General features: G+C 38.1%; 1 protein-coding gene across 1 annotated transcript in view; it reads right to left on the bottom strand.

The window, feature by feature from the left end:
• The window catches only part of NEB (nebulin), a 127,625-nt gene that overhangs the window by 48,780 nt on the left and 52,902 nt on the right, over positions 1-25,943 (bottom strand). Inside the window, exons 57-97 of the mRNA XM_064453232.1 lie at positions 25,448-25,651; positions 24,572-24,676; positions 23,535-23,642; positions 22,714-23,025; positions 22,100-22,303; positions 21,539-21,643; positions 20,935-21,042; positions 19,678-19,989; positions 19,058-19,261; positions 17,927-18,031; positions 17,640-17,747; positions 16,917-17,228; positions 16,217-16,420; positions 15,918-16,022; positions 15,679-15,786; positions 15,192-15,503; positions 14,492-14,695; positions 14,193-14,297; positions 13,954-14,061; positions 13,467-13,778; positions 12,226-12,429; positions 11,897-12,001; positions 11,264-11,368; positions 10,860-11,171; positions 10,454-10,558; positions 10,116-10,214; positions 8,859-8,960; positions 8,561-8,668; positions 7,399-7,710; positions 7,162-7,266; positions 6,973-7,077; positions 6,285-6,389; positions 5,216-5,323; positions 5,013-5,126; positions 4,064-4,261; positions 3,056-3,160; positions 2,372-2,476; positions 2,176-2,280; positions 1,601-1,708; positions 804-917; positions 119-316 (exon numbers count right to left, since the gene is read on the bottom strand). Coding sequence (XP_064309302.1) covers positions 119-316; positions 804-917; positions 1,601-1,708; positions 2,176-2,280; positions 2,372-2,476; positions 3,056-3,160; positions 4,064-4,261; positions 5,013-5,126; positions 5,216-5,323; positions 6,285-6,389; positions 6,973-7,077; positions 7,162-7,266; positions 7,399-7,710; positions 8,561-8,668; positions 8,859-8,960; positions 10,116-10,214; positions 10,454-10,558; positions 10,860-11,171; positions 11,264-11,368; positions 11,897-12,001; positions 12,226-12,429; positions 13,467-13,778; positions 13,954-14,061; positions 14,193-14,297; positions 14,492-14,695; positions 15,192-15,503; positions 15,679-15,786; positions 15,918-16,022; positions 16,217-16,420; positions 16,917-17,228; positions 17,640-17,747; positions 17,927-18,031; positions 19,058-19,261; positions 19,678-19,989; positions 20,935-21,042; positions 21,539-21,643; positions 22,100-22,303; positions 22,714-23,025; positions 23,535-23,642; positions 24,572-24,676; positions 25,448-25,651 — 6,567 coding nt within the window. The remainder of the gene's footprint in view (positions 1-118; positions 317-803; positions 918-1,600; positions 1,709-2,175; positions 2,281-2,371; positions 2,477-3,055; positions 3,161-4,063; positions 4,262-5,012; positions 5,127-5,215; positions 5,324-6,284; positions 6,390-6,972; positions 7,078-7,161; positions 7,267-7,398; positions 7,711-8,560; positions 8,669-8,858; positions 8,961-10,115; positions 10,215-10,453; positions 10,559-10,859; positions 11,172-11,263; positions 11,369-11,896; positions 12,002-12,225; positions 12,430-13,466; positions 13,779-13,953; positions 14,062-14,192; positions 14,298-14,491; positions 14,696-15,191; positions 15,504-15,678; positions 15,787-15,917; positions 16,023-16,216; positions 16,421-16,916; positions 17,229-17,639; positions 17,748-17,926; positions 18,032-19,057; positions 19,262-19,677; positions 19,990-20,934; positions 21,043-21,538; positions 21,644-22,099; positions 22,304-22,713; positions 23,026-23,534; positions 23,643-24,571; positions 24,677-25,447; positions 25,652-25,943) is intronic.

The raw sequence follows: 25,943 nt of genomic DNA, 5'->3' as shown, positions 1-25,943 counted from the left end.
CACCTGGCAACTTCAGAGTGTTCCAGCTAAGTTTTTGCTAACTCATTTCCTCAAACAGAGCGTAAATGCAAGAATCTTTTTAAAAAGTGAGCCATGAACACATGATTCGTGAACTTACATCGCTGACTTGATCAGTTACTTTTCGAACATGGGCATTGATTTGAAGATCCGGTAGACAGAGCCACTCATGGAGATGTGTGCGGTAATCAATTTCACTGATTTTGTTCTGTGCATCCTTAGCAGAAATTATGTCTACCATATCTGGAATAATGTGGACTTTGGCTTTATTCTTCTCATAGACTTCCTTGTACAGACGCTGCAGAGTTAAAACAGTACATTAATAATGCTGACAAATAGCCTGAAGTGTTAACTGTTGATAAATTTGAAGTAAAATTATTGATATTTTCATGGAATGTTAGTGGGAGAGCGATCACTTTGGCTATGACTACAATTTACATCTTGCTTGCTCCAAAAATAATTTGCAGAACCTTAACAAGGGTGATAAAATACGATTTGTCAAATTTTCATTGTACTCACATGTTAAAAGGAGGCAGACCATGTAGTGCTCGATTTTATACATAAATATATTACATTAAAGGTTTAGCCATGCAGGCAGTTTAACAGTTGAGTCACAAGCCTGAAAAGGCTTTAGGAGGTGCATTATAGAATTTAGCAAATACTGAACACCGCCAAATGCACATGGAAATGTGATATCTGAATGAAGGCATGGGGCTACTTTCAGTAGCCTCCCCTGAGTTAAGTATGGTTTATCAGGAAAGCACACATCCGAAAACACCACTTACATCAATATTAAGCTTTCCAACCCTGAGGCACCTTGCTGTATTGGGATCATCCTCAACACTTCTGGGTAGCGTGTACAGTGCTTTAAACTTGTCATATTCTTCTCGGTATTTCACCTAAGCAGATGTAAAGAAAGGCAACTCCAATGAGTCCAATGAGTCAATTGTATTTTTGGAACAAAATTCATCAGTAAGCAAAATATTTAGTTGAGTCCAACAAGCAGAGGAAGCCTTTAAAGTGGATCTTCGGTCTCTATTTTACTTTAAATGGCAAAGAAAGTACGTCATAACTATCATGTTGTAAAAATAACAACAGCTGACTTGGAGACTGTAAAAATAAACAGATGTAGAATAAGCTATTCAGTTATTGTTCCAGCTCTTTCATTTAAAGATATCCATGAAGAGAGTGACGTCTCATAAGCCTCAGTTCAGTAAAGAGTAAGATTATGTTCTTCTAGACTCAGTAAAGCTTCATTTAAAGATATTTGCTGTTTTTCTGACCTGGATGCTTATGCCATTTAGACTAAAAAAACCCACCTAACCAGATATTTCAAGAAAGAGTTTCTATTACTGTAAAATGTGACCTTTTTTTCCATTAAAAGAAGCAGCAAAGGACTATCTGGTATCCAAATGATTATCACAGAAAACTGATTATCTACAGATACATATTATATCTAAATTAACAATAGAAGATAATTTTAAAAACCTTTTTCATACCTATAGTATATCCAAGGCATGAAGGATTTCAGTGCTAGAATTGGTGATCTGATCAAAAAAAAGGAAGTATTTTATTCACTTACAGTACTAGCATTATGCTTCAGTTCTTTAGCACGTGCGAGGGATACAGCATCAGAGGGCATTATATAGCCAGTAGCTTTCACTTTTTCCCAGGCTTCCTTGTAGAGATTCTGTGGGGGAATAGAAGGTCTCTGTGAGTGGAAAAATTCTTCTCCCGAGTAATGACCAACATCAGTACAAATCAAAAGGCTTTCAGTTTTTATTTACACACCATAACTATTACTTCATATCAAGAGGCTGTACGCTAGTTTAATCCTGACAGTGTACATAAAGGGTGACAAAAGTTCTTTTTAACTCTTCATCTCCATTCTCATACAAGGTCTTAATTGTGTTCAGGTGCAATTTTCTTCAGAGAATCCATTTATTAAGGTACATATTTTGACAAGACTGGGACTACAGTTAGAAAGCATGCCCTCTGCCTGAGATACAGCATCTTCCCCATGCTCAAGCAGTGCAAGAGGGCTTTGATAAGCTTCATGTTTGGACGTTTATCTTCAAACCAAGTGAACAAGAAAAATAAAGCAAAAATCCCACATAGCAGCACCTTAAGAGAAAAAAAATGCATAGAAACACTTACATTGCTAAAGAGATGTTTCAAATTTTGAACTCTTTCTGAATCCACTGTTTCAGCCACGGTTGTATACTTGTCCTTAGTTTTGTGGTAATCTTGCTTGTATTTCACCTGTAAGATGAAAGGCAGATTTAGTTAACTTGTTTCAGTTCTCAGAAGGAGCATGAGGAAAAGCCTGAGTAGAAAAAGTGGGGAGACTCACATCACTAGCATTTACACCACTCTGCACTGCAGTCACATAGACAGGTGTGTCAGTAACAACACCAAAGTTCTGAAGATTCTCTTTTCCTGCAGCTGTATATTTTATCTAAGGAAATAAAACAAAACAGAACAAAAATTAATGCTGAAAATGACCAGGAAGTTCCCTGCTGGCTTCCTTTAAAATCAGTTCTGGACAACTGAAGCCCAGGATTACGGCCCAGTTAAGACCAACTTTAAAAGTGACAGGCTATAGAAAAGAAATACTTAATATATAGACAGTATGCACTAAGGAGTAATGAAAATTATGCATCACTGTATAGCATCTAGTAGGCTAAAAGTATACCAGCAAGGCAAGAGACACTATTTTCCCAACATAAATGTCTCATTGAGTTATCTGGTGCACAGCATGGCATACAAAAAGACAAAGTGTTATCTTCCCACTGTTAAAATCCACAGCCTTGCTGTTCTTCCCTTCTCTTAAGTCTTCTGCTCCTTCAATAACAAAAGCGATCATGTCTTTACAGACAAAACTGAAAGAGTGTATTGTAATAGTTTGAAGAAAATATTTCTGATGTAATAGGAATTACTGCATTCTGCTCTGGTCTAGGACGGGTGTCAGTCCCACTGAATCATAAATGGAAGAAAAAAAATCTTATAAATACTTATGTGAGGAAAACATGCTTACTTGGCTCTGGAGGTCATATGATTTTTTAGCATGCAGGATCTGTGGAGTATCCCAGACATAACATCCAAGTCCCTTCAGCCAATTTAAGTCATCTTTATACACCACCTATATGGAAGAAAACAGACTCCTAAGTTAGGAAGAAATTTGCTTTCTGCTTGAAGAAAGTAGCATTGGTTTCTTCTCTATGTTCAGTATCTTCCACTTGCGCAAACTCAATGCAGGAGGTTAGCGCTGAATCTGAGCCAGACTCTCAGTAATTCCAATCTATTTGGAAGTTTAAATGCGAGCACAGAGAAGACTAGCCCATCTCACGGTTTGACTGAATGATCTGCAAGGGAAACTAAACCAAATAATGCAGCACAGTAACAGGCCAGGCAATTAACACATCATCAGATTCTGTTAGGAGGGATGGTTGGCCCAAGCTGAGATGCTGTTGACTATGTAATATAAAGAAGTGTTGTGGTTCACTGTGCCATTCACTCAGCTCAGACTCTATGGACTGATACAACCCCAAATGAATGAAGTCTTTTCCAGACCCACTGGATCCGGGAGGACTGTGGCTGCTGCCCTAGCTCCTGTGTGAATCACAACATTCCCAACTGCAATACCTAACAACCACTGCAGTGCAGCAACATTCTGACTCTACCATGGCACATCCACATCTCTTCTCTCCACGTGCCAGATGGTAAGCTTTCTATAGAGTCTCATCCAGTCAAAGAGAGATTAAGCGTTGATAGCAGTGACCTTTGGGAAGGTTTCACACATGTTAACTTAATTTTTTTTCCAATTTACAGAAGAATAATAAATAACCAAACCATTAACGTCCCAAAGAAAACTGTAAAAATGTAATTTTTGGCACTATGCTACCAAGCAATCTAAGACCATGGTTATTAATTTCATATTTAAATACTATGGAATATATTTTAAAGTATTTTGTATTGAAAAACCTTAGGAAAAAATTATGTGGAAGGCTACTGAAATCTCAAATAAAATAAATGAAACACATACATCACTCAAAATTTCCTGGGCTTTTTTGGCTTGAATAACATCATTTTCTTCAGGTGAACAGTTCCACTGATGGAAGTAAGTTCGGTATTCAAGATCACTGAGGATATACTGGCACTTCTTGGCCAGCACGTGATTCATCATGTCGCTTGGAATATGGACATTTGCTTTGGTGTCTTCATAATTCTTTCTGTATGCCAACTAAAATGGAAAGATTGAGGGAAAGGGGAGAAGAGAGAACAGTGGTTTTCTGCATAATTTTGACTCTGATAGGCTACAGGTTATAGCGCAATCTGAGGCATGCTTTCTGGACGTAGTAACTAAACTCCCATGGGATTCAATAGGATGAAATCTTAACTTCTATATTAATCACCATTTATTCTGATGAGGCTCTAGAAGGACAAGAATGACCTTCTTCACATGCAGATTTAACAGCTGGTGAGAAAATTACAATTATATTACTTGATGATAAAAAAAGTCATATGCTACAAACATGTTTTTAATCTAGTTAAGCCTCCCTGTCCGAATGAAGACAGAATATTTGGGATTATACTAACTTTATGCCCTGCATGATATGCTGTATGTGCAGTGGTGATAATAACAAAACACCAAGTGTGCATTTACTGTCCAGTTCTTAAATTCCTATTTCAATTCAGAATTAACTTTTTTTCCTAAAGCAAAAGAGTCCCAAGTCATGTAGTATTTCTTACTGAAACAGAAAAACTTTTTTCTATAACTGTGTACAGACATTTATATGTCTAATAGCTAAACAAATCCCTTCTTAATCTCCTAAATCATTACTCAACCCACATACAAAATAACCATTCAGGAAACATAAACACATTGAAAACACTATTACTGATGTTATTAAGGATCACATTATTTGTTTAAATGTGTGACACTAAAATAAAGAAAACGGAAAATACTACAGCAAGACTAGTTCTCTCCTTACCGCGCTCCTCATTTTCTGGAATGCTAATGAATGAATGACGCTGGGGAAATCACCAATGTCCTTCCCAGCCAGGTAATGGCCTTTCAGCTTCTCATATATTTCCTTATATTTAAGCTGCAAAATATTAATGTAGACGTTTTAAAGTTCGTTCTAAGGAAATATAGGTGGAAAAAAAAGAGGAAGAATGGAAAATTCATACTAACCTCACTGTTTAGGTAGTTTGCACGCTTCGCTCCAACAACTGGAATATATTTCTCATCCAAAGTATACCCAATGGGCTTGCTAATTTCCCAAGCATTTTTATAACGTTTCTAGACAAACAGAATACACACAGGTTTTGATTAAAAAATCATAGCACTTTCCAAGAAACCTGACTCTGCCATTTATACGCACATGGAATATGACTACTTTTATAGAGTAGTTCCTAATTCCATGAATTGTCCCAGTACAGCAAATGAAGGGTGATCATTTTTAACACTTACTTAGTACGAGCAAGGCAAACAGTAAAGCAAATTCAGGAAGGTACCTGAGCACAAATTTGAGCTTATCTCTGCTTTCTTTACTACATTTGGAATTCAACACTTCTCATCCAGAAGAGTAAAATATCCAAAATGTAGATACGAACTCTTGTTTAAAAGTGCAGTATAGAAATCACATTGATAATTTATAGATACATGTTCAGAAGTGTGACAAACCTTCAAATGATACTATTGTTCATTATAAGAGCATTAACTGTGTCAGTGGCAGTTTTCTAATACATCATATTTTGTTAAATATTAAATATATTTACCTTCAGACTAAATTATGAAGCACCTACTAGTATGAATGAGTAGTCACTCAGTTTCAAAAAACAGAAATTTCCCCTTAAAATCAGTGAGTCTACTCAAAAGTAACTGTTTAATAATGTAAATCATCTACCATTTTCCTCTCTTATAAAAAATAAATGTAAATTTCATCAGAAGTGTAGGAAGATGTTATTGGAGAGAATTATAAATTGTTTTGTCACACGAACTCTACTACTACTGCTACTGCTGTTACTGCCAAATACCACACAGCAGTGCTTTCACGTCAGTCAATAGGGCAAGAAATTATCCTTATCCCAGTGATCCAAACTGGGAAAAACTGAAGGAAAAAAAGAGATCTAATAACTTTCCCAGTGCCACCCAGCAGACTAATGACAGAAACAGAAACAGTTTTCTGAAGCCTACTCCACATCCTGTTGCTTTCAAAACAAACAAATTAAAGCTTAGTTAGATATTTATCAAATCTTACATCGCTGTACAGCAAGGACATGTCTTTGGCATGGTTCAGCGCAGGAGTATCATCAGACCCAATATACTGGCCTTTCTCAAGGTTAAATGTTTCTTTGTATTTTAGCTACAAAAGAAAACAAACATGGTGTTAATTCCACAAAAGAAATAAATTATCCACCAACTACTCCATCTATTAGAAGTACTCATGAATTTTCTGTTGCGTTATCGTATCGTCACTGACGTTGCGTAGTACCTTCCAACGACTATAGTACACAGGCAAATGCCATCAGTATGTCACACCACAAAATCCACACAGTATTCTAGTGAAATTAAACGTACTGATCAGCAAATACAGGTTTAGTAGCAACACCAGGAACTCCACTAGCACTATACAACTAACTGCTGTCCATCAAGAACAGGACTCAATTTTAAACTACTGTAGGAAAAATCTACGTAAACTCTAAATAACGGACATGTTATATTCTCCTACAGAAAAATGCTAGATTATTTTGGACAGCAGTATTGTGTTATGCATTTGTACCACTTCTTACTAAACCTTATTTATGCCAGTAGAAGTCTATCATTAATGAAGCACGCATATGCAAACACACATTCATAAGGCTAAACAGTATAGCTGAGCAAAAACAATTAAATCATCTACTAATTCTAGTAATATAACAGTTTCTATTTTAAAAAGAAGTACATACATCACTCTGATTGACAGAGTTCATCTTTGCCAAAACAATGTCGGGAGTGTCGACCACACTGGTATAATTGGAAAAGTTATCAAGGGCTTCTTTCGTATATGCTCTCTGCAAAGAGATGAAATAGTTTCTTAAACACCGCGCATGAGAAAGAAGAGCTAATTGTATAACTGCTAAAATATTTTCTCTTACCTTATTTATCAGTTCTTGTGCATTCTTAACTTTCTTATGTTCCACTGAATCCAGAGGAATCCAACCACAGCCACGAAGCCATTCCAAATCAGATTTATAAATATTCTAAATAATCAAAGATAATAAAAAAGGAGAGAAACTATTTAATTCAGGATGACATTTTTCAGCCTTACGTAATATGGACAATATCCTTAGTCCAAACTAAGTGGAAATTACACACTATGTAATATCACTTACATCACTTTGCAGATCATAGGCCTTCCTTGCCTGAATACAGTCATTCTGGTCAGGATGGCAGGTCCATTCATGCAGGTATTGGCGGTAGTCGATGTCACTGACCAAGGTCTGACATTCCTTTGCTGCTACAACAGACACCATGTCTGGAGGGATATGAATTTTGGACTTCGTTTTGTGATAGTCTGATTTGTACAATCTGTCGTTCTGGATCTCGCCTGCATGCTCAAACCACACCAGTTTTGGATCATCTCTCATACTGGCAACTCCAACATAGTGACCTCTTTGTTTGACGTAGTCAGCTTTGTATTTAAGCTGATGGAAGAGGGGAGAAATATGTGTAAGATCAGCGCTGATTATATCTGCTCTGTTTTTAACCTGCAAACAGCTATGGTTTTGTCAACACAGAGAACAGATGAGACAGGCAGTCATCAACTGCAGTCTTTGGTTTTCAGTACACGACCAGATGAAAATATGACACAAACAGTAATGTTACTTTGTACCATCCTTCCAGTTCAAAATATATCATTTTCTACACTAATATGCTACCATTTTTCAGTAAACAGTATTTTCAACACAAGAGGAAAGCCTTGTTAGAAAACGTTTGCATTTAGCCTCAGTTTTGTAACAAATTTTTGTAATAAATTATTTGAGACTGTCTGAAGAGTGGATGTTTATTTAAGGTATTTACATCACATTCTTTTGATTAAATGAATATTCAAACGAAGAGTCATGTAATAATTTCAACATCCATTATGCAAAAGTTTAAAATGTCACGTGCATACCAGCTTACAGTTTTTCAAGGAGGAAGCCTCCATAATATGCCAAAAAGTGAAATCAGAGCTATATATTATAATCATAATATCACCTCAATTATTTAACATTTATAAGATACGGAAGACCACCTTAGGTGATTTGGAAAGGACTGTTTCTGGAGAAAGTGAAGGTGGAAAGGAGAATCTGGCCTTTCAGTACTGATATCTGCAAAACCCATAATAAAGCAAAGATGGTTGAACTGTTTGGAGGACAGTGGACTTCATGGGTCATGAAAAGTCTACTGGATTTTACCCCTGATGGAAAGTTTTCCCTGTCGGTTGTTGAATTTGCAATGTTTAACACTTCCAGGCTTCAAAGCATTTGCCTTACTAATGAGAAAAAGTATTACCTCACTTTGGACATCATTTGAGTGTTTCGCATGACAGATCTGCACAGTGTCAGGAGGTAAGAGGTAACCAGTGGCTTTTTCCTTCTCCCAACTTTCCTTGTATAAGTTCTGTGGAAAATAAAGGTGAGGAGGAATTCAACACCACTATAATGATAATTATTACCATATGTATGTTACCTATATTAAAGTGTAAGGATAACAAATCCTTCCTTTAGGATGTTCTAAATAAGGCAAGTTTTCTAAATTCCTCAAAAGAGTTATTCATGTGAGCAGAGACTGTCAAGAAGTGATCATGTACCTGATTAAGAATTCTGGCTGCCTCTCGGGCCATATCTAGCTGCGGTGTATCTGTCAGAGTGTAATTTGACTTGACGTCATTCCATGCTTTGTGGTATTTAACCTAGAACAAAGAAAGAAATTACTGTCATGCAGCACCATCACAAAATTGAGAAAACATAATACCAAGACCCATATTTTATGCATGAAATAATATATAAAACCCTGAATTTGCAAGGCTACTAGACGTGACACATTAAATATACAGCCAAATGGGTATTCTTTTTAAGAAGGAAATTACACAAGACAAGAAATTACAAAATTTCTCAGACAAAATTTTGAAAACTTGTTCCAAGGCACCTGGATGGACAGGGGAGAATCTTCAGAAGTCAAGTTACGCTACCTGTTTGGTCTACAGGCACATACAGCCAATAGCCAAGCAAGACCTGATTGAACCAGTACAATAGATTTTAGGCTTTTTAAGAGCGAATCCCTTTACACAGCATGACCTCTATGCGAATGCAGCATTCCAGCACCTCCCAATCACAGATATCTACACTGGGTCATGTTCCCAGGCACAGGAACATGTTCCCATGCCCAAAGGTGTGCACGTGGTTGCACGGCAGTATGCCATTCAATTCAACTGTATCATTGTTACTGCCAACCTTTTACTAGTATTTGAGTTCATCTAAGCATTTAGCTTGGCCTGTTCTCTAACAGAAGCATATAGCAAAAAAGAAACACAAAATCATGAACTGAGAGGAGGTCATGTCATGTCATGCTCACAGACCAGCTCCTCACAGACTGGCCTTCAAAAACATATAAAGAACGGCAAGCTGACAGCTCACCAGTTTTGCTCATGCTTAGTTTTACATAATAGTGAACTGAAACGTGTAAATTCATAGTGGCTTAAATGAGAAGGATTAAACGTTACAGTTGCCAGAGTGCAAGTGGCTATTTACATTCATGTTCTCAATGATCACCACTGATATCAGCCAAGACTGACAGAAGGGACTGCTTGCAGAACTGGCACTGGCTTTTCACATGTCTAGGAAAGATGTTATACTGCTTGAGAAGCTTCTTCCCTCATGAGTGATGGAGATGAGCTAGTAATGTCCTGTTCATCTTTATGCCAGACATTCACAGAAGTCCCAAAGACCGATCAAGAATTCTTTTGCAATTTTTTTAAAGATAAAATAAATACCCTTTTAAAAAGAAGATCCTACCATGTAAATATACAGACCAAGTTAATAGCCTGGAAACATGCTAGAAAACTTACATCACTAAGAATTTCACCACTTTTCTTTGCTGTGATATAATCAACTCTGTCGGCCACTGGAGTAAATGGAAGAGTTTCAGCTTTTGTACGGTACTTTCTCTATACAAGAGAAAAGGTAAATAGTCAGATTAGACTGGAATATTTTATAGCTAACACAGCAATTCTGAATACACAGAAAGTTTACATGGAAAGAAAAACTCTCCATACACAACGAATGCTGCAGAAATACTCCAGTTATATTTTTTATTTTAAAAAATATCGATGTATTTAACCGTTAAAAATACTTTAAATTACAAATTCCCTTAAGGAAATTTCAGTATTGAAAAGCCTTTTGTTACCTCATTCAAGAGATCTCCAGCATATTTCACATGGTTGATTCCAACTGAATCATTTGGCAACCATCCAATTCCCCGCAGCCATTCTAAATCAGATTTGTAAATAGCCTGGGAAAACAAAATAGCATCCATGCTGTTAGTTACAGTTCCCTGTACAATCAAGCGAGATTCATAAATAATGGCACTTACTTCCACTGGTTAAAAGGAGAGCAGTAATTCCAATGTAAGCACTATATTTGTGTTTATCACACTTCAAACTTGGCAGTATATAACAGTGACATATATTTTGCATTCCTAATAAACAGCAAAGCCAATTCACTGAGTTCAGCAGAAGATTCCCACTGCTTAGAGCTGAAGCAGATGGAGACAATACAGTCATAAGTTAAGCTAAGTTTTCACGTTAACTTACATCACTCTGAAGATCGTAGGCTTTCCTAGCCTGTATGACATCATTCTGATCCGGAAGACAGATCCACTGATGCAAGTAATGACGATAATCAACATCACTGACCAAAGACTGACCATGTTTAGCTGACAGGATAGATAGCATGTCTACTGGGAGGTGGCACTGCGTCTTCCATTTGGCAAAGTGTTTCTTGTATTCTAGTTCACTCTGAACTTTGCCTATGCCGAGGGCAAACTGCATCTTCGTATCTGCTTTTGCATTTGGAACTCCAACATAATGTCCTTTCTGCTTCTCGTGATCCAGTTTGTATTTATACTGGGTAAAACGCAAAGATCACCATTACTAACAGTTACCGTGAAACAGTCCTTAAAGCATGTGAAGAGCTAGATGCCTCTTTTGGCACTTACATCACTAGCAATTTCTCTAGAAGCTTTGGCTGCCTTGATTGGGATTGCATCTGCTCTCAAATCATAACTGATCTTCAACTCATCCCAAGCTTCTTTATACAGTTTCTGAAAAGATATTAAAATGTCACACAAATGCTAAATACTCTGGCATTTGCCGTTAAAGAAACACATAGTGTACTGCCATTTGTTTGTTGAAATTCTGGGAGAACTTTTTGTGCGTTACTCCTGCTCCTAGCCATAGATACTGCTGCAAATCTTACTGCCTTGCAAACACGCACAGTACCTGCAACACCAGCTTTGCACCCTACACTGCATAGAAGGGTGTTTGTAGAAGTTTAGAAAATATTTATATACCATGGGCTCTTGTCCATTTCAATAAAATGTTATCTCATTGGTACATGATATCAATAATTTTTAAACAGCTGCATGCAAGTATTTATTTTAAAATGTCTAAACACTTTAAGAATACTCAAGCAGAGGGAAGGGAATGTTGCAAGCCCTGTATGAGGACAGACTTCAATGACATGCACGTGACTTATTCTTCAACTCTGTAAGTAACATCTTAGAATGTTAAAATTCACAGGATACACATACTATTTTAGAGAAATGTAGAAAATGGAATGATAAGCATACCTGGCTATAATTAGCAGCATTAGTCTTGGCTAGGTTGATTTCAGGTGTGTCTGGCATAATGTGGATCATAGTCTTGTCCTTTTCCCAGGCTTCTTTGTATTTTGGCTGTTAAAATAGTTCATTTTATGACACTGTAATTATGGAATTTCACTTGTCAGTAACATAAAATCCCATAAATCTCTCCTGAATTATCACCTCTAAAAAATAAAGTATCTGGAAAAGCATTAAACTTGACTTAAAAGACCACTGATCAATTTTACATTGTAGCAGTGAGATTTCTCTTTAGCTGTTTATAGCCTTGAAACAACTTTAAGAACATTGGAACGTACAATGCTGACTTGTTCGGCATTCACTTTAGCTAGAAGAACGTCTGGAGTATCAACAATACTGGTGTACTTCAGGCTTTCAATAGGTGTACGATACACATTATCACTCAGGAGTTCCTGGGCATGCTTCACTCTCTTAACATCCGGAGAGTCATTAGGCAACCAGCCAATTCCACGGAGCCATTCTAGGTCTGACTTATAGACAGCCTGTATCAGACACGGTCAGAAAAGGAAAACATTGTGTTTAAAATGACTGTCTTAATTATTTTAAAATATACAAAGCAGTATATGTTTCAGAAAATGTCAAATCAGCTTGAGCTAGATTAAACCTTTTTATATACAAGAGATGTTCAGTGTCATACGTAAAATACAATCTGGGAACCAGGTTTTAAGTAGTTCATTTCTTAAACAATACATTTTAAACCTTATGCAGTTAAATAGAGGTGAAACAACTGAACAGAATTGCTGTTAATGATGTTGAGTATTAAGATCTTCAGAGAGTCTTCCTTTCCCCTCCAAAATATTTATTCCTCTAGTCACTTCAACAATATTCAAGTCCAAACAAAAAACTAAGTTGCCCACCAGGAAATTTGACAAAAAGGAAGAAAAGAAGGTTATAGCAGCAATTGGGACTAGAGCTAATTCACATAACTCCTGAAGTAGTATCCAACAATATTATTTAAGTTTTAATCAAGCAAATCCTTCAGCAAGGAACATGCACTTCACCTCCGAAGCTAGTCACTGAAACAGAGGAACAGTGACCGATGTTGACTGATACATAGCAAAGCCAAGTCAGGAAATCAGCTGCACTGACTCCTGCTGTGAAATCAGCCACTAAAACATCTTACTTGCTATCTTACATAGTTTTCTTGCAATTAAATGAATTTCCAAGTCATCTCAGATAAACAGGAGTAATAAAAGCCAAATTATTCTAAAGTAGCAAACCAAAGCTATTTCGTAAGTCCCATCAGAGAGACAAATCCTTCATCCTCTCCAAATGACAATACCCCAATAGCATATCTAACATAGCAGATACAAACAAAAGCTTTTATACACTTTAGAGGTAATTCTGATACTTTTTAAAGAATTAAAAATATGTAGATAATAGCAGTAACATGAAATAGGGAAGAAAATAATCTTAAGATAAATCCTTTGTGTCTGTATACTATCAAACAATCAAAATAAGGCTATATTAAATATCAAGACTAGTAACTACCATATCTCTCATCTCTACCCAAACTCACATCACTCTGTAGGTCATAGGCCTTCCTTGCATGGATCACGTCATTCTGGTCGGGCAGGCAGGTCCACTGGTGGAGGTAATGGCGGTAGTCAACATCGCTGACCAGCGTCTGGCACTCCTTGGCTGCCTGCACCGACATCGCGTCGACCGGTATGTGGACCTGCGCCTTCGAATCGTGGTACGCCTTCCTGTAAAGCCGGTCGTTCTGCAGCAGCATGGCGCGCGCAGCCCACGACAGTTTGGGATCCTCCTGGGCAGTTCGGCACCCAATGTAGTGGCCTTTCTGCTTCTCGTGCGTCTCTTTGTACTTGTACTAGAAATGCAGACACAACGTAAGCAGCTACACATTGCTCACCTCAGCGCAACAAACGAGCAAAAGGCTTTCAGCTTCCAAAGCTGTCCACCCTTTGAACCGAACTTCACTCAGTTCTGCTGAGCTCCATGCAGGAAGGGACAGAGACACCAACCACGTTACGAGAAGACTGTACCTCACTAGCAATGTCTCGGGAAGCCTTGGCGTGTTTGATGGAAATGGCATCAGCTCTTATGTCATAGCTTTTGGCCTTGGCCTCGTCCCAGGCCTTCTGATAATGTTTCTGCAAAGAAAATTAACCACCCTTGTTACGTGCAGTCAAGACTCTCCAATACCAAAACTCACTCTGGAAGAGCAGTTGTCATGCTCTAGATTTAATAACGCTTTGCACACATAATGGTTTTATTCTCTTACGTTGCTGATGTTGAGAGCGTTGACTTTGGACTGCAGCATCACAGGAGTATCGGAAGGTATGGAAATCTGCGTCTTATCTTTATCCCAGGCTTCACGATACAGGTGCTAAGGAGAAACGAAGCGTAATGACATTTCACTATGGTCTGAACACTGAAAAAACTCACCAACGTGAATTCTTTTGTAATACCGACTTGCAATACTTTCCAATTAGTCCATCCCCACAGCAGAAATCCTGCTCGCCACCACAAAGGTAAGAAATATCATTACATAAATGAAAGGTAAGCAAAAGGTAGGCTTACGTTACTGATCTGCAAAGCATTGATCTTAGCCTGGACAACGTCTGGCGCATCAGTAATGCTGGTGAATTTCAGCTCCTCCGGCCGTGTGCGGTACAACCTCTCATTCAGGAGTTCCTGGGCTTTCTTTGCTTTGACCACATCCACAGAACCTTCTGTCAACCAGCCAATGCCTCGCAACCATTCTAGGTCTGACTTGTACACATTCTACAATAACAATAAACAAACTAAGGGTTACTGACATTCAGAGACAACTCTACGTACAGAGAGGCTTCGTGCAAGGCTTTCCCCAGCTCCTTCTTGTACAGTTAACACAGCAAGCAGTCAGTGAGACTGTGGTCTACCAGGTCCTTTCCACACACAGCTAAACCCTTGTTTTAAACAGCAAGGAAATTAGTGATCTCTTAAAGATACTTGCTACAGGAAGACCTGTGGTGCGATCTGCAAGCAAACATTTTGCAGCAGACCAAAAAACCATTAGAAACGTATGTTTCGCCACATATATGAACTGCCAGGAATATTTCTGGCCCCCAGGCTGAAAACCCTACTGATTCGGAAAGGATTGTCCACATTAATTAAAATAAACATACCAGGACTGACTGCAGGCTCACAAACGTGCATTTGAAAGGGCATTTGCACTGTCACTAACAGAGAGAGACTCACACGCCTGCTGTAAAGCTCTTCTACAGTTACTCTCACTCACATCACTCTGTAGGTCATAGGCCTTCCTTGCATGGATCACGTCATTCTGGTCGGGCAGGCAGGTCCACTGGTGGAGGTAATGGCGGTAGTCAACATCGCTGACCAGCGTCTGGCACTCCTTGGCTGCCTGCACCGACATCGCGTCGACCGGTATGTGGACCTGCGCCTTCGAATCGTGGTACGCCTTCCTGTAAAGCCGGTCGTTCTGCAGCAGCATGGCGCGCGCAGCCCACGACAGTTTGGGATCCTCCTGGGCAGTTCGGCACCCAATGTAGTGGCCTTTCTGCTTCTCGTGCGTCTCTTTGTACTTGTACTAGAAATGCAGACACAACGTAAGCGGCTACACATTGCTCACCTCAGCGCAACAAACGAGCAAAAGGCTTTCAGCTTCCAAAGCTGTCCACCCTTTGAACCGAACTTCACTCAGTTCTGCTGAGCTCCATGCAGGAAGGGACAGAGACACCAACCACGTTACGAGAAGACTGTACCTCACTAGCAATGTCTCGGGAAGCCTTGGCGTGTTTGATGGAAATGGCATCAGCTCTTATGTCATAGCTTTTGGCCTTGGCCTCGTCCCAGGCCTTCTGATAATGTTTCTGCAAAGAAAATTAACCACCCTTGTTACGTGCAGTCAAGACTCTCCAATACCAAAACTCACTCTGGAAGAGCAGTTGTCATGCTCTAGATTTAATAACGCTTTGCACACATAATGGTTTTATTCTCTTACGTTGCTGATGTTGAGAGCGTTGACTTTGGACTGCAGCATCACAGGAGTATCGGAAGGTATGGAAATCTGCGTCTTATCTTTATCCCAGGCTTCACGATACAGGTGCTAAGGAGAAACGAAGCGTAATGACATTTCACTATGGTCTGAACACTGAAAAAACTCACCAACGTGAATTCTTTTGTAATACCGACTTGCAATACTTTCCAATTAGTCCATCCCCACAGCAGAAATCCTGCTCGCCACCACAAAGGTAAGAAATATCATTACATAAATGAAAGGTAAGCAAAAGGTAGGCTTACGTTACTGATCTGCAAAGCATTGATCTTAGCCTGGACAACGTCTGGCGCATCAGTAATGCTGGTGAATTTCAGCTCCTCCGGCCGTGTGCGGTACAACCTCTCATTCAGGAGTTCCTGGGCTTTCTTTGCTTTGACCACATCCACAGAACCTTCTGTCAACCAGCCAATGCCTCGCAACCATTCTAGGTCTGACTTGTACACATTCTACAATAACAATAAACAAACTAAGGGTTACTGACATTCAGAGACAACTCTACGTACAGAGAGGCTTCGTGCAAGGCTTTCCCCAGCTCCTTCTTGTACAGTTAACACAGCAAGCAGTCAGTGAGACTGTGGTCTACCAGGTCCTTTCCACACACAGCTAAACCCTTGATTTAAACAGCAACAAGGATACTTTTGATGTTACTTGCTACACACAAACCAGTGGCATAATCTGCAAGCAGTCTGTAAGCAAACTGCAAGCAAGCCACCTACAGCAGACAAAAAACCAGAGCTTCCTTATGAACTGCCAGGAATATTTCTGGCCCCCAGGCTGAAAACCCTACTGATTCAGAAAGGATCGTCCACATCAATTAAAATAAACATACCAGGACTGACTGCAGGCTCACAAACGTGCATTTGAAAGGGCATTTGCACTGTCACTAACAGAGAGAGACTCACACGCCTGCTGTAAAGCTCTTCTACAGTTACTCTCACTCACATCACTCTGTAGGTCATAGGCCTTCCTTGCATGGATCACGTCATTCTGGTCGGGCAGGCAGGTCCACTGGTGGAGGTAATGGCGGTAGTCAACATCGCTGACCAGCGTCTGGCACTCCTTGGCTGCCTGCACCGACATCGCGTCAACCGGTATGTGGACCTGCGCCTTCGAATCGTGGTACGCCTTCCTGTAAAGCCGGTCGTTCTGCAGCAGCATGGCGCGCGCAGCCCACGACAGTTTGGGATCCTCCTGGGCAGTTCGGCACCCAATGTAGTGGCCTTTCTGCTTCTCGTGCGTCTCTTTGTACTTGTACTAGAAATGCAAAAAGTAGTATTAAAAGAAATAGTGAATCTTATATTCTTATAATATATATATAATATATAAGATTATTATATAATCTTATATTGCTACTGATCACAAATAAGTTTTTTAATGCTATGAAATAGACTTATTTAGAGTTTATAAATGCCTAACACATTCTTGCTCCATAGTTTTTGTTTATTTGCACTGTATTTTATTATTTTCTAATATCTGCTCAACATCAGGTTTTATAATTCAGTGTTCTTTTGGAAACTATTGCCCATTTTCTTTCTGCAGTGAATTCTTTGTTAGTATGTTTTCAAGATGAATCTGATATACCATGGTTTTTTATGCTGTACATAACTTATTACTTCATTCTTGTTCCTCAAGCTAATTGAAAATAAATGTAAAGGAAGAACATACGTCACTCGCAATATCTCTTGATGCCTTTGCGCTTCTGATTGGAATGGCATCAGCTCTCATGTCATACCCCTTCTTTTTGGCCTCTTCCCAGGCTTCTATATAAAGTTTCTACACAAAAGGAGACAGAAAATGGATTCTCAATATTCTGAAACACGGAATTTCTACATTTCATAATTTTTTTCTTAAAATTTTCATGAATGCATATTTTAGAAGATCTTTATGGTTAAAGAAATGCTTACATAATTTCTGAATTTCCATTACTTTAGTATACGTTTAAATGTTCTTACATGGCTGACGTTAGCTGCATTGGCCTTCGCTAACAAAATTGACGGTGTGTCAGGCGTGATGTGAACTGATGTTTTGTCTGCGTCCCAGGCTTCTGTGTACAAACGCTAGGAGAGAGGAACACACAGTTCTTTAAGAAGTTTCTTTATGTGTGTCATGATGGAAAGACTGCAAATGGGAAATGAGTAGTTATCAAAAACATATCCATCATATGAAAGAAAAGTAATCTTGAGGCAGAAGAAGATATATATAACCAAACTAATACATTTGCCCAAAGAAAGTGTTTTACAAACTGTGAGCGGTAGTTCGAGCAAGCTTAAATACCCTGACATAGCAAAGCTTCTCATTGAACAGCTCAGGAAGGAAACTTTGTCATTCTTTCTCAGCCTAAGTTGGCACAGCAATTGATTGATTCAGGATTGCTGTAGGATGAAAACTATTACTCTGCTGTACCTGTACAACTTGTTTGACTGATGATTCTTACTAAAGAGGCGTAGCTACTTTGCGACTTTCATCCTCCACGCCTGAGATAACTTGCAGAAGCTTCACTTCCAGAGAACATAAGCTATTTCCTTGTAACTTGTTCATTGTGTAGTATTACATTTGGTCAACAATACATCATTATAGCAGCTGCATCCTATCTTACAGCATGGTCATGGCACCACCACCTCTGCACATAGCCTAACACCTTGCTGGAACATTGTTTGTGCAGATTTCACAGTATTGTCTAAGAACTGAAAAAAAATGTAGCGTGTTCTGTCAGACATGAGCTTTGTGTAGTGAGGTAGCATTAACAAAATAGAAAAACCATGTCAAGCAAACCTTGAAAAATAGGATTTCAACTGAGATGGGAGGAAAAGGGAAATTGACCAAAATTTTCAGTATTACTCTTGAAAAATATGTGATTTAGGTGATCTTTTTCTGGACATTTTTACTAAGTGTTCAGTTCAGAGAGAGCCCTCAGATTAGCGCTTTCCTGTGCAAAGGCTGAACTTGGACATCCGCTTTCTCTAAGGCCACAACGGAAGTTTTTAGTCTCACTTTGTATCTTGCATTTTTCACCTAATGAACAAGTTCTATTGGCTAGTAATACTAGCAATTTTGAAAAAAAAAAACAACCAACAAACCCTCACCTTGTTCATTATCTCAGCATTTTGCTTGGCTAAGACCATGGCCAAGGAATCCGTCACACTAGTAAATTTAATCTGGTCTGCTGGTTGACGATACTTCCTTTCACTCAGGATTTCTCCAGCTTTCTTGGCTTTCTCAACTTCCACGGAACCAATAGGAACCCATCCAATACCTCTTAGCCATTCCAGGTCTGATTTGTAAACAGCCTGAAAAAATGTGGAATTTCATTATATATGTGCAAGTGTGATCAAATATTAAAATAGTTCTAAATAAGCATAACTTAGTCTATATGAAAAATTTTTTACATTTCTGCAGAGCAGCAGGATACAGTTTTGAAACAATTGTTATTTTTGAAGATTTAGTAAAATAATTATTAAATAACAAAAAGAATAGAGCTATTGAAGAGCTCCATAAATACCAGAGTTACACACAAAGTTACACCTCAGGCTAAATACTGAGAAAACAGGATTCAACATAAAAGTGATGATAGGATATTAAACATTTAGCCTCTGCCAACACGTCTGATGCAGGCGACTAAGGCATATTATGTATCTTTTAAAAATTATATTGTACAAGACCCTGTATATTTAATTATGCATTGCAATTTTAACGATTTACTCACATCACTCTGTAGATCATAGGCCTTCTTAGCATGGATAACATCGTTCTGGTCTGGCAGGCAGATCCACTGATGCAGGTAGTGGCGGTAATCAACGTCGCTGACCAGCTCCTGACATTTCTTGGCCAACACGATTCCCAGCATGTCCACCGGGCTACTGAAGTGGGTCTTGGTCTTCTCAAAGGCTTTCTTGTACTCCCTGTCACTCTGGATCTTGGCTACGTGCATTGACCACATCATCTTCGGATCATCCTCTATGTTACGAGCCCCTATGTGGTGCCCAAGCTGCTTCCGATAGCCTTCCTTGTATTTGTACTGAAATAAAGCATATCCATAGTCACTTGGTATATTTTTAAACTAATAAATAATTCACACATTTTAACATAATCATTAATAGTTTGTTTAGAGAAAAATAGGGTGTAGGTCTTTCTACTGTTTTATTAATTTTCACATAAAAGGATTTTTATTACAGATATCACTATCTCTGATGTTTTATCTAACTATGTCTTTCAATTAACTAAATATTTAATGCCACATACTTATTAACAGGTTTGATATTCCACATTCTTTTACTATTAAGATTAACATTTTAATAACTTAATTTAAAAGCTTATTACAAAACACTTTGATGAAGATGGTCCGAGTTGGTCTTAATACTAACAGATCAAGTATCAATCTTGATAGGAAAACAAGGAGCATAAAAAACTCTTATCGTCTGTCTCTTTGTGATGTTTCCTCATCCCAGAAGCAAAACCTGTCATGGTCATTGTATATTTTTTCCCTGCTTTTGTATTCAGACATCTGGAATTTCAATATGACACTTCAACTGAACTATTTCTTCCCCTCGAAAAGCCAACAATTTAGAACCTTTAGAATTGGTCTACTAATATATCTATTTTGGGGAGAGATTTTAAATATTTCCTATTTTGAATCAGAAATTAAGTTGATTAACTCTAGCATAGACTCATACGCCTTATTGATCATCCTCCTTGAACATCCATGGGCATCAGTGGAACTATTACAGGGGGCATAGAAATAATCCTCATATTATTTTGTTTATTTATTACTGTGATATATAACTGATGCATAAAAATACTGGCTAGCCATTCCTTTCATGTACTACGGGCATGCAGTAGAATCACTGGATTTCAGTATTATCTATTCTATAAACTTAAGGTATTACATTAACAAACAATGGAGCAAACATTCTGATTCTTTTCCATTGCCAAATCCACACAGACATGATAAAAAACTACTTACATCACTGGCAATCTCTCTGGATGCTCTGGCAGCTTGAATAGGAATGGCATCAAAACGCAAATCATGACCCTTCTTCTTCGATTCCTCCAAAGCTAGTTTGTACATTTTCTGTAAGAAAAATATTCTTATTTTTGTTTCCAAAACAAAACTACAATTCATTTAAGCACATCTGTGTAATAAAACAAATCAAGTCCCTAAACAACATTGTTAAGGATCAGACAACTTAAATATCTGAACATAGCCTTATGTTCTCTAGAAAATAAAAAAATGCAGATTTCCAATATCCTGTAATTGTACTGTAGATGCTTGGAAACTGGAAATCATTTAGGGAAGGCAAAGAAAGGAATATTCTCAAAGTTAATTAATTCCCATACCTTGCTATAGAAATGATTTCTCATTTATGGCAGCTAATATATTTTAAAAGCCCCATCAGATACCCAGGAGGTAAATTCTAGCACAAGAACAGCTCTGATTAAGCAGGGGAGCTGGCAATCTGTGAAACTAAACAACTCGACAATATTATAATATTAATTAAAAGTCAGAGATGACAAAACTGTGCTTCTTGGAAATCCTTTAATTCTCTCAACACTTCAGTTTTACTCACCTGACTGTAGTTTAACTGGTTTTGTTTAGCTAGCAGGATTTCTGGTGTGTCAGGCATGACATGAACCATGGTCTTGTCTTTATTCCATGCTTCAGTATATAAACGCTAAGAAAGAATACAGGAAGAGGTTAATACTGCATTCCAAAACAAGTTAATATCTCATTAATCAGGTAAAACATAGAGTATACCAGGTAAAATTATAGGAAATATAGCATGGATAAACTGTTATGTATTTAATCAGGTAGAAAGAGAATTTATCTGAGGAAATTAACAACACTTAGCAAACTGCCACCTTACTTAAAAACAAACCAAAGCATTATTATTGCTGACTGCACAGCTACGTTGAAACAAAGATTAAAATGTAATATGCAGAATATCATGACAAAGTTGACTCTTCCATTTTTGACTGATTTTTGACTGAAATAAACAGAGCACACTGTCTGAAAATACATCATCTCTGAACTTCAGCATTACTTGTGATTTTTATATTTCTAGGCCTGCCTGCAGGGTTTAGGCAGAGACTAACATGCTGACATGTTACCTAATCGAATCAACACTCACCTTATTCATTGTCTCCGCATTCTGCTTGGCTAAGACCATCTCTAGAGAATCAGTGACGCTAGTGAACTTGATCGTGTCTGGAGGCTGACGGTATAGTTTATCACTCAAGATCTCCCCGGCCTTCTTGGCCTTTTCAACTTCCAAGGAACCAATTGGGACCCAGCCAATGCCTCGTAACCATTCAAGGTCAGACTTGTAGCAGTTCTATTACAAAAAAAATACACAGGTTATTCTCATAATAATAATGCGATGTACAAGGTGCATCCTTTCACAGCTAAATAACCTCACTATCAAATTTTAATAAAAATAAATTCAAAACCCTAGGGAAAATCTTAGAAAAAATAACTGCATTTCATCTACATTAAGAGTGAAAACATTATCCAAGTTTCACAGAATGGCAAATGATAAATAGCTGAAATTCTGGAATTACAGAATTCAATTTAAATATCAATTAGTTAACATACCCGATTGGAGATCTGAGTTTCAATTAGCCATGAAACTTAAAAATAAATTTTGAAAATTTGGTTCTACCACACTGGTATGTGCTGGCCTGGTCCACCTATGTGAAATAACATATACATTCCTCACCAAATATTAAATCAAGAAGAGCTTACATCACTCTGTAGATCATAGGCCTTCTTAGCATGGATAACATCGTTCTGGTCGGGCAGGCAGATCCACTGATGCAGGTAGTGGCGGTAATCAACGTCGCTGACCAGCTCCTGACATTTCTTGGCCAACACGATTCCCAGCATGTCCACCGGGCTACTGAAGTGGGTCTTGGTCTTCTCAAAGGCTTTCTTGTACTCCCTGTCACTCTGGATCTTGGCTACGTGCATCGACCACATCATCTTTGGATCATCCTCTATGTTACGAGCCCCTATGTGGTGCCCAAGCTGCTTCCGATAGCCTTCCTTGTATTTGTACTGAAATATAAATCAAGATATTATATAATAGAGTCTCCACATTTCTCTATAACCTACAGTCAAAAAAACCAAACTGTCAAACCAATTCTGGGGCTAATAATATGGATTCTAACATGAAATTTTTGATATTTGATTTAGAACCCTAGAGAATTTTAAGTAAGTTTTTTTAAAAAAACACTAATCACTTATAATAATGAGTACTAATCATCTCCTTATTAAATATCTTTAATCCTTATTACATATAATAATATACATACTGCTAAGATTTAATTAAAGATACAGGTTTATGAGCTATATAATTAACATGATAATAGCATTATATTGTCCTTATAGCTTGTCAACATTTAATTTCTACAATTAAGTCTTTAAACTTATATAAGAATTTGCTTCCAAAAGTCAATTGCTTGAGACCACACTTTAATTGAAACGGCTTTTCAGAATGCAGCTGATAACTTTCAGGTTGCAGAGACCAGATGTCACCACAAAGAAACAAAGAAGTGGTTTCTTACTTCACTGGCAATTTCCCGGGATGCTTTGGCAGCCTGAATGGGGATCGCATCACTTCTCAAGTCATAGCCTTTCTTTTTTGCTTCTTCCATGGCCTGTTTGTAGAGTTTCTAGGTGAAGAATTAAACAATGGGATTCATGTAAGTAAGTTCCATAGATTACATCCTGTGCAAAACAAACTGCTTGGGAGTAGATGTTTAAAATAGCGTTAAGATTTACTCTAACCCAGCTTTACTTAACTTTCTTACCTCAAAGCCCCAGATCAATAGCTAATACAAATTCATATCAAAGGAATATCTTTACTAAATACATAAGAATTTTTTTCTTTCACTACTTCAAATAACGTAACATTGACTACAATTTTAGAGATAAACTATTCTTCTATATAGGTGGAGTAAAATTTACTTTTTAAAGCCACCTCTTACTGATGTGAATTTATTTGCCTAAGCTAACACTGAACACTGGGATCACTGCTCTTCAGAATTGTGCTGAAAATTACTTTTCTGGTATTTCCAATGTTGGAATTAATTATGTGCCTTCCCAGCAGCATGCATGCTGGCAGAAGTGATTCCCAGAAATTCACTGGAGACACATAACTTCTTATGGAATTTATTATAGAAACATAGAATCACAGAATCATTAAGGTTGGAAAAGACCTCTAGGATCATCAGGTCCAACCCCCAACCCAAAACCCCCAGGCCTCCTAAACCATGTCCCCAAGTGCCACATCTACATGTTCTTTAAACGCCCCCAGGGCTGGTGACTCCCCCACCTCTCTGGGCAGCCTGTGCCAATGCCTGACCACTCTGTCAGTGAAGAAATGGTTCCTAATCTCCAACCTAAACCTCCCCTGACGCAGCTTGAGGCCATCTCCTCTAGTTCTATCGCTAGTAATTCTCAATAGTGCTGTCACAATTCTGAGGATAAACATTGGGGGTACTTAAAGAAAGTGGTGGTATCATCGCTACAAGGTTTATCAGAATACTGATGATCCTGCCAGGGAACAGACCAGTTACATTTGGAGAACTAACACACTTACTGCACTGTAGTTCTGCATGTTCTGTTTTGCCAGTGTGATTTCAGGCGTGTCAGGCATTATGTGGATTTGTGTCTTGTCTTTATCCCAGGCCTCAGTATATAAACGCTGCAGGAGAAATAATCATGTTAAAGGGGGGGAAAAAAACAGCGACTACTTGGAGATCTCCTAAAACATGAGAAGAATTACAGATCTGTACTCCAAGTCTAAAAAAACCCTTATTCATTATATAACTATGAGATTTTATATTCACTTTTTTTGATACTTAAAAGTTCAGGCTAAGATTTAGTAACCTAGAAAGAATTCCATCAAAAAAATTGTTTAGAAAAAAGGCACAGAATGGTAATCAGAAACAGGGATCTAAACTCTAGGAACAAGGCCTGTTTGAAAGAGGAAAAGGTTTTGTTGATGTGAATAAGATTGAGATCAGGGCCACAGAATCAGGAAAACCTCTTATATTTTAAGTACTATGCTGAATTGTTTAAAATATGGCTATTTCAAAAGCTGCCCTAAGAAAAGTAGTTTATCAATTACTAGATTCCTAGATAAACTTGATAAATTATGAGATTTATTAGACAGACTGATATATTAAAAATTAGATGAAAGTTAGGTAACACATTACTAGCTACACAGTAGAGTATGTGGAAACCTTCACAACTGATAATTTCAATTTAACTTGGTAACTTGGAAGATACTACTAAATTAGCACTTGTGGAAATTAAGTTACCTGTTGGTTACCAAGAATGTAACTTACACTTTTAAAACCTTGCTGTGCTGAAATCTCACACAGCAGCCACACATGTGTATTTCTAGGCCTGCCTGCAGGGTTTAGGCAGAGACTAACATGCTGACACGTTACCTAATCAAAGCAACACTCACCTTATTCATTGTCTCCGCATTCTGCTTGGCTAAGACCATCTCTAGAGAATCAGTGACGCTAGTGAACTTGATCGTGTCTGGAGGCTGACGGTATAGTTTATCACTCAAGATCTCCCCGGCCTTCTTGGCCTTTTCAACTTCCAAGGAACCAATTGGGACCCAGCCAATGCCTCGTAACCATTCAAGGTCAGACTTGTAGCAGTTCTATTAAAAAAAAAACCAACAAATACAGCTACCTCATTAACATTGCCAGTTAAACATTTCACATACACCATGCAAGTAATGCTTACTTTCCCGAAGTTGCCTTCCTGCTACTTCAATCTGCATGTTTTGCAGCTTGATTGTTTATCTCTATTAGCAACCTAGATTCAGACCCCTTAGCTGTCTTCAAGAGGTATCATTCACACAACACATGTAGGGGAATGGTCAAAGAGTAATGGGATTAAAACAAAACCCTGAAATTCAGTATACACTGTTCCTGTAACCTTGTTCTCAA

This window comes from Phalacrocorax carbo, chromosome 5, assembly GCF_963921805.1.
Source record: "Phalacrocorax carbo chromosome 5, bPhaCar2.1, whole genome shotgun sequence".
Lineage (NCBI taxonomy): Eukaryota > Metazoa > Chordata > Aves > Suliformes > Phalacrocoracidae > Phalacrocorax > Phalacrocorax carbo.
Note: the sequence above shows the minus strand (reverse complement) of the source record. Positions and strands in the feature narration are given on the sequence as shown.